Below are 9,149 nucleotides of genomic sequence, written 5' to 3'. Positions count from 1 at the left end.
TTGAGACTAATACTTATTAATCTCATTTACAATTTTCATTTTTCACTTAACAAAAAAACAAATTGTCAAATTTTCTACTACTAATAATAAATAAAACACACACAATTAGATTACATATATACTTCAATCATTAAACAAACCAATTGAATAAACCATCCTCTCATAAAACTAACCAATTGAATAAACCATGCTCTTGCATGATACAGGATATGATTTACTAAATTGAACAGGAGCAAAGTTCATTTAACTCCATATGTTTACACAATTAGATGAAAAACTAAAACAATAATATCACTAATATCATACTCTATGCCTTGAGCAACCCAAAAAATAAACATATCATAATCTATGAACTGAATAAAATTAAGTCCAAAACAAGATTGAAATTGAAATACTAGACATGATTTATTCCTAAGTAGAAAATTTCTGGGTAAAGTTACTGTTTATAAATACATTGACTGTAAAGGAACATAGTAAAAATAGAAACAAAAGCTCCATAGGTAACACCACATATATTTAGGATCTCTTGTTGTTTTTATTCCTGCCATGTGCTTTTGGAAAAATTAGACTCTCCACATATGCAATCACATTCGACAACTTATTATTACACAACATATGATTCCCTGAATATTTTCTCTAAGATTAAAGATGAGAACTTCTTTCGATTTACCTGCATTATAATATCACCATTCCTTGTGAAACACAATGAAATCAAGGATTCAAACTATTGCGAGATGACAAATAATTTAGACCAAGATTCCTTTACCCCCCCATATTCTTTCATTGCCCATATCTCGAAGCACATTAATTGGAATTTTGAGTTATGCAAAGGCAGCCATCCAACCCCACCTCAAATTTAGCATCGTCGGGTAACAAATCTGGCAATGGAACCTCCCTATATGTTTCAGTCACCAAATTAAAGTAAGCGATTACATAGACCAATGAATTCCCAACTGCTATTGCTCCTGCTAGTATGTTTAAGGCCTTGATCCTTGAATCCCACAACTTGGTCCCATAGCTCATATATGCCACAGTCAATTATAAGAGCATTGAATCTGTGGGTTGGAATTTGGAAGCATCATACAAACAAACTTCACTGGTAATTAAAAGTCAGCCACAAATTAGGATTCTTTAAAAACTGACAATGATCATATATTTAAATATTAACATGTTCTTGTTTGTTTGTTTCAAAATGTAACCACTCACTTCAAATACTTGAAGCACTGGATACATGCACTTGACAGAGAGAATTTTATGTGCAAGTATACTTTGATTGAAGGTGATGTATTTAGGTGACAAGATAGAGTTCAAAGAAGATGAGATCATGGAAGGAAAGGACAAAGCAATGACAATGTACAAGGTTGTTGAAGTGACACCTCACCAATATAGTCTTTGCTTAAGCTTATGCGTTTCATGATGAGTTACCAATTGATTTGCCTCTGGATAGTTTGAATGTGTGGCCTTTCTCTGACTAATTTTTGTGGTTTGTGATATTTCCTTCAATATAAAATAGTAGAAGCAAAAATCTTGAGAAAATCCTCTTTTTCTTTATTTCTTTACTTTCAATGTCATAAAACTTCAGGTTGTAGGGATAAGATAAAAATATAACACATGTTCTACCGGCTTGCCATTTATGGTATACACTTCCAAATTAGGGTCAGAGCGGCATGGTAAATGAAGCTGTAATTTGAAGCAGAACCCTGATTAGGATCTATAGAGACACATTATGAATCTGAATACAGTAAATGAAACTATAAATTGAAGAATAATGAGGATTTAACAGTATCCCCCCAAAAAATTCACACACGTTGGGAATTACATCAGGAGTAAAAAGTAATGGTTTAATGCATTAAAGCTGCAAGATATCAGCAACCACCTCATAAACCAAAGAATCAAATATTTCACCCTCAATCTCTATCCCAAGTTCAAATTCATCAGCTTCAAAGTCTAGCCATCTTCCATATTGACTGCTCATGTCCTTATCCACAAGCTCATCAACCATACAATCCCCCAGGCCTCTCCAACCAGAAATCTCCTTGTACACTTCTTCTGCTAGCCACTCCTTTCTTCTCACCATTGCTACACCTTTCACCCACATTCCATAACCCCCACCCACATATCGCTGGCATCTCAAATCCAGGCATTCACTCACACAATCAAATAATGCCTTCCGTCTTAGCCTAGATTCACCACTATTACTTCCCCACTGTATTTTTCGACTTTCCAACTGATCAAAGAGATAAGGGTTTATGACCTCACAGGCCCGACCCAATGCAAAGTCCTTATACATCAATTCCACATTGAACAATATCTCCTTCACATATTCTATTTCCCACTTGGTTGAACTCACATGACCTGTCAAAATAGAAATGCCTGCATACTTCTCTGCCATAGTTCCATATGATGTAGAAGAAGCCGAATCTGATAATTCTGTATCAGCTTCTACTGAACTGAACTTCTTTGAAGAATTCAAACCAATAACCTCCTGAGCTAGAACAGATGAAAACAACTTGCTTCCTGAAAGTAAGTTTTGAATGCTTAGCATTGCTGACTGAATGATACATTTACATAGAGATTAAACAACTGAATCTGTATGCATAAAGGATATAATTCTTTTTACCTTCCAAACTGTTACTATCAGTGCTAATTGAAGAGTCACAACTTTCAGTCGAAAAGGAAGGCTCAAGAACAGAGACTGGACTAGGATGTCGACAACCAACCAATGGTCCAGCTTCAATATGATTGCTGCTACATCCATCCATCTCATCGGCTCCCTAATGATATTGCATTTGCATCAACTACCGTTAGATGAAACAGGGATAATTGCTACAAATTAAATTTTGAAACTGCAAGAAATTGGGGATGGTGTAGGGGGCATGGTGGCTCTTCACAGCAATTCTTGGGATCATTAGTAACAAACACCAATCAAATTTGCTCAAAAGGGTTCACAAAATATTAATAAAAAATCAAAAAAGCGTAATCAAGTCAGAAATTCAACAATAGAAAGCAAGTTTCACCAATATAATGCTACTGCTATACAATTAAGTTCACAATCTTGGAACACCAGGAGGATGACCTCTTTTTAACTTTCACAGTTTCCTAAAAGTTGGAGTATCACTACAAAGAATAGACCTCTATATAATAAGTTATATTAGACATGGACCCTTTTTTAGATAATTAACTGTTATACACTTATACTAGACATGAAAAGAAACCCATGTTTATTTGACTTGCTACAGGTTCAACTTTCTAAAAAGAGAGTTAAACTAAGACTGGAATGCCCATCTGCACTTAAATTTTACAAAACATGTAAAATGCAACGATTTAAGCACTCAAGAACCTTGATAATCAGCTAAAGTGGCCCCCATATAGTCAGGACAGTGAACCATACCAAATGGCTATATCTTGCTAGTTTTTTGGAACAATTGCAGTTCAACCAAACCAATTCATTCTAAACAGTACAGTATTTTTCTATCGACTCCTCTCATTTCTAGAATTAAAGATTGATTTGCGGCATTTGCCACAATATATATAACCCAAAAATAAATTAATCTAGCATTAATAACAATTGCAGTTCAACCAAAGTACCAAACAGAGCAATTCTAAACAGTGTTGGTAAAAGCACACTGCAAAGTGCGAAAAACATTGCCAGAACTTCGCGCTTTTTGCCTCTAAAGCAAGATGCATTTGCAGAAGCATGCTTTTTGGAGCTTTGTTATTTTTCAAGAAAAAAGTGAAATGTAGTGACCAAATCTGATGTTGTTGACACGCCGTTGATTTGTTATACAATAGTCAAGTTTATGGTATGATTTCATACACCTAAGCCCACCCACCCCTCCACCCTTTACAGATTTTAGAAGATGTAAACTTCCATTCAGGACCACACTCCACCACTCATTCTCAGCAAAGGAGACTTGACCAAGACAAGCTATCACTTTAACCATGTACATGACACAATTGATCCAATTTCTTTGAATGATATAGACAACAGCAATGAGTGGTTGACCGGAAGAATATAAGAACCCAATGAATGTGCTAAAGATGATCTTGTATTTAATGATGATTATTTGACATAGGACTGCTGGTGTTGAAGAAGAAAGATTCAACATGAGATCAAGAATGATGTCATTAGAGAGGGCAACAAGTTCCTGTTCTAGCTCACAACATAATCCCCACGGGGGATATACTATTAATTTAGATGGAGTAGATGAGAAAAATGATAAGGGTTACAAATCTTGTGATGACAATGATGATGCTTAACAAGGATGATGATTATATGCTTTAGGATTGCATTGCATTGCTTTAGTTAGGCATAGAAATCCTTACTTGACATTCCAGTACTTTTTGGCCTTGGCCTTTTGGGTATATCGTGATTCAACCATGTACTTTAAGTCTTCATTTTAATCATGACTATCAAAATATCATATGATTGTGCAGGTTTTGTAAAGCACAAGAAAATAATATAAAACATTATATTTCACTTTTATATGATTAGTTTATTAGTTAATTGTTATATCGTCCATTAATAATTATTTTCAAATTTATTACATTTTTTTTAAAATGTTCACTTAAGCACGCCTGTCACTTATACCAACACCCATTCCACTCATTTCTAGAATCAGTTCAGTGCATCTAGCATGAATAACACTAGATTGTTTGTATCTAGCATGACTCGGAGTCTAAAGTCCAAATAAACAGAAGATAAATAATTACAAAAAAAAAAATCTCAAAAATAATTAATGAAAAATTATATACCTGAAACTTATTTTTCCATCTGAAGGTAGAAGAATTAGAGGAGGAAAATGACGCAGAACTAGAAGCTGACCCTACATTCAAGGAATCACTGGAAGAAGACTCAACTCCATACGTTAATTCCCTTAATTTTTGTTCCAAAAGCATACTCAATGAATCACCCCCTATCACATTGTATCCCAGTGAAGATAACTTAATACTATCCGAGTCAAGCAACGCTCTTTTACTTCGATGATCCATGGAAATAGCATTATTTTTCTGTGCAGCCTGACAAGAGGTGTCAGAACCAGGCATTGATCGTGCCAGTGGGGCTGTGAATGTAAAAGAAATAACATCCATGCCTTTCTTTCTGCTATCTTGAGCCCAACTAAAGTCCCTGTCCATAGCCAGATTAGATTGACCTGGCCTCTGATTTTTGTCATTCAACACATTATCAACAGTCTGATTTTTCTCAAAGTGAAATTCCCTATCTATTGTTCGTTTCTTCCTAGGGAAATTCTTTGTACTAGAATATGTGTCTTTATCACCATCAGCTGCCTCCACGCCTAACTTTCTGGACCCAAGTCTGGAGTTCCCAGTGGTTTTATTTGAACTTTTGTGACGCCCAAAAGATGAGTCCCCAGACATCACTTTTCTACTATGCGAGTTTGAACCCAAAGGTTTGGAGGGCAATTTGTTGTCCATAAGGCAATTTTGTTTCTGATTATTCTGCCTTAGAACTCCTGAAGCATTATGTATGGAAGATTTCTTATTCAAATTCTTATGAATAATTGGCTGGCTCTTGAAGGGCTGGTTTATGTTAGCCTCACTCTGTTCTTTCTGGCTTACCAAATTTCTACTGGCACTTGAATTTATTCCTTCTCTTCTCTGGACATTGACCTTTGCTTGGATTGCAAGTGAAATGGACTTTGACTTACTCCTTGAACCAGAAGAGCCTTCTTCTATGTCAGGAGAAGCCCTGAACGACGTATCTGCAGATCCATTCCAGCTCTTGTTCATAGATTGTCCCTTTAGATACTTGGTAGCATTAGACTCAACTGGCCTTTGAGAAGTATCAGCAACCCTAGATGTTTTATGAGTGGCTTCTACTTTCTCTTTTAGATCTCGAACTTTCATGTTTACTGAAGAAGACCCAACCACAGGCACTTTCTGAGCAGCCTCCACTTTTTCTTTGAGATCCCGAACTTTCAAGTGTACTGATGAAGAACCTACCAGAGGCACCTTGGTCTTGGTAGTAGCTTGAGGTCCAGGCTCAATAATTTTTGCAGCTGCTTCCATTATGTGAGCAGCATTCTTTGTAGAAATGAAGCCAGGACTCTTTATAGGAGACAAAAGTTTATGGTGAGTAATCGGAATTGATTTAGCTGACTTAGGAGGCAAAACTTCAGTTTGAAACTTCTCAATCGGCCTGTTTAGCATCTTCAGGGGTTTTGACTCCACAAAGTTCCTGGCAGGGCCATCCACCTTATTCAGTATATTTCCAGAATACATGATTTGGTGGTCATGATGATAATCAAAATCTTTCCTCTGATAAGGAGCATCTTGAAGAGACTGAGTATCAAAATATGACGTGGAGTAGGGCTCAGGCGAGTTGGATGTGGGTAAAGATTCTAATCCCATAAGCCTGGCCACTACCCCAGGAGCCCTAGTTCCACACCCTTCTTCATCTGTAACTGATGAAGCACAACTATAATCGCTTCCTTTAATGCTTGACCCTGCTCTGGTGTCATCATCATCTACCTGGACATGTTAAAAAAATCCAACTAATGTCTTAGATTAAATTTTACAAACCAAGTAATAAGATCTTAAATACAGAAACAATAAGTAACCATACTCCCACCAGATGGAGCCGCGTCATTGGCAAGTTCCCATCACATTTCTTTCCCTGTTTGGAAAGCTCTACACAAAATGAAGAAAAAATATAAATCCAAAACCAATAATGGAAGACACTAATCATATGTGCAACATTAAATCTACACAGGGACTAAAATTTGGTATTGAATATTCTAGTCACATGGAATATAATTGTACCAGATAAATCTGACTTGCTTGAGAATAGCTTCTTCCGAGATTTGGCACTCCAGTCAAACAGGTGAAAGAAACTGCCTACATAACCTCCTCCACTTTTCGAACCTTCTTTCTCAACTCCCATTTTTCTCACACAGAAAATAAAAGGCAATTCAATGTTTAAAACTGAAGAAGCAAGAGCAAGCAACAAATCCCCTTTCGCCAACCAAAATCCATCTGCAACATGATCAAACAGAACAAAATTTTTAATCTTAAAACACTTTTTTTTCCTTTTCTGATTGGTAAATGTGACTCATGCACCGAACAACTCATACACTCGAATCGAATTGGTTTCACCATTCAATGGGCAAATTTTGCATCATGACTTTTCAGAGACCACACATATATATTGTAAACCACTGATAGCCTTTTGTCAGCTCGCCTAGAATTTTACAATTGGCCTAACTGTTACTACTTGTTCCAATCTATTCTTATGGTGGTGGAAATAGGTCATAAATGTTATAAAACAAAGAATGAAGTTAGGTATACTACATAAGCTGTACAAACTGATGCATTAACTTTTAAACACAAAACGAAAAGGTAAATAAGAAATTTTATTACGTTGCTAATGTAGAACCAATCACAATTGTTGACATGTTTGTAAGATTTTTGTAATAAGATTGGTAATAACTTTAGCATTTTCCAAAAACAAAATTGAGACTATTGACACAAGCACAGAAAGAGGAAACAAATATATTGGAAGCAAAAAACAGGACCCTAATTTTTATTAAATTTGAATTACTGTCACCAAAAGGAAACAATGATTTGCACATAAATTTTTCTACTTTCATACTCCTTATTTGAAAACCATAATCTGCTTCAAAATCAATACGGTGTGATCTGCATTTGCTCAACATTCAATGAACTTGATGCAACTAAACTTTCTAAATCAATGAGGGGAGACAACAACTTAACCAACTAAATACAAAGACAACAACAAAGCCTGCATCCCAAAGCTTTGGGATCAGCTAACTTAACAAAACTAAATGCATCCCCTAATTCAGAAAAACAAATAACCACCAATTCCAAACATCTCTAGTTTAACAAAAAATGGAGCATAATCCTCCATTTGATTTGACTGAGAAACTCCAAGGTTTATATGTACCCAAAAAGGTCAACACCTTTTTTAATCTATTGCATTGGTTTTTAAATTTAAGTTATTCAGATAAACCACAAAAACAATCTAGCCCGTTATAGATTTCTAGTTTTATTAGTCCCAATTTCAACAAAGTATGAATTTGACGAACATCAATCTTTTCCAGTTTACCTACATTTGCTCATCAACCAAACAGCCCTCCACAAAACACAGAATCTAACAAAGCCAACAACAAAAAATTGTAACAAACAGAAAGATCAATACCAACAACTTCACCTCACTAACTAAATTTCAAATTAGGCAAAAGCAGTAAGCCAGTAACAAAGCACAACCCACAAATCTCACAATTCAAGATCAAAAGTCCCACTTTCACCAATCCATCACGTTGAGAAAACATCAATCTTTCCCACATTTTCTCATCAACCAAACAGGACCCTCCAAAACCCAGATTTTAATAATGCCAAAAAAAACACAAAATACCAATACCAAACTACAAATCTAAAATCTCACAACCCCAGATTCAAAAATCCAAACATTAACATAGAAAGGTAAAGAAAAAACTTTACCTTGAAACAATAATAGTAAGATTGTTTAAATTTCTTCCGAAATCTTTGACTTTCTCACTACTATAAATGCACCAAAATCTTTTGGTAGTGGAGTTTGCGTTTTAAACACACAAAAGGAAGCAAGTGAAGCAATTAAGACTTTTGCAGAGATTTAAAGAAAGACTGAGAATTTGAGATTTTTGGGTCAGACTCAAAGAGAGAGAGAGAGCGCTACTATTACTGAGAAGAAAGAGTGAGAAAGGCCGTGCGTAGTTCAAGCATTAAATGGAGACAGAATGAAAATGTGTTTTTCGAAAACAAAATAATTATATATAAAAACAATAATAGTTTAAAATGTGTTTTTTATTTATTTTATGAGAGATAGGTATTATTAAAAGGTTAAAAGTTTATAACGTCTCTCTGGGAGAGGAGAGAGAGAGGGAGAGATTTCAAATTCCAAATTCGGAGTGGTCCTTTCCTTGAAGAGAGAGCATGATAGAGTTACAGGTGGCTGTACGTTGGTGTGGGGAGACAACAAGGCAACCTCATTTTTGTAAAACTTTTATTTTACCTTTACAATCCATTGTATTTGTACTACCAGAGTATAAATATTATTATAATATTAATACCATTACCATTGTGGATAACATACACATCTATTCTGTTAAGTACAATATATTTAAGCTTTG

General features: G+C 35.3%; 1 protein-coding gene across 2 annotated transcripts; it reads right to left on the bottom strand.

Annotated features, from left to right (window-relative positions):
• Positions 1–1,686: 1,686 nt before the first annotated feature.
• Positions 1,687–8,746, bottom strand: LOC142623621 (uncharacterized). 2 transcript variants are annotated; one of them, XM_075797061.1, is made up of 6 exons: positions 8,482–8,746; positions 6,784–6,996; positions 6,587–6,651; positions 4,756–6,492; positions 2,621–2,774; positions 1,687–2,517 (listed from the first exon to the last, which is right to left on the bottom strand). In XM_075797061.1, the coding sequence occupies exons 2-6, from the start codon at positions 6,902–6,904 to the stop codon at positions 1,850–1,852; spliced, it is 2,745 nt and encodes a 914-aa protein (XP_075653176.1). In that variant the 5' UTR covers positions 6,905–6,996; positions 8,482–8,746; the 3' UTR covers positions 1,687–1,849. The 2 variants fall into 2 exon arrangements, with proteins under 2 accessions (XP_075653176.1, XP_075653177.1); XM_075797062.1 differs by having other exon boundaries at positions 6,593–6,651.
• Between the last annotated feature and the right edge of the window lie 403 nt (positions 8,747–9,149).

Source organism: Castanea sativa, chromosome 2, assembly GCF_040712315.1.
Source record: "Castanea sativa cultivar Marrone di Chiusa Pesio chromosome 2, ASM4071231v1".
Taxonomy (NCBI): Eukaryota; Viridiplantae; Streptophyta; class Magnoliopsida; order Fagales; family Fagaceae; genus Castanea; species Castanea sativa.
Note: the sequence above shows the minus strand (reverse complement) of the source record. Positions and strands in the feature narration are given on the sequence as shown.

Bases quoted from the DNA above. Each gene is read 5' to 3' on its own strand.
- LOC142623621 (XM_075797061.1), bottom strand. From the start codon at position 6,904: ATGGGAGTTGAGAAAGAAGGTTCGAAAAGTGGAGGAGGTTATGTAGGC. The intron at 6,652-6,783 runs GTACAATTATAT...CATTTTGTGTAG, and splicing joins AAGCAAGTCAGATTTATCTG to AGCTTTCCAAACAGGGAAAG. The intron at 2,775-4,755 runs GTATATAATTTT...CAATATCATTAG, and splicing joins GATGGAAAAATAAGTTTCAG to GGAGCCGATGAGATGGATGG.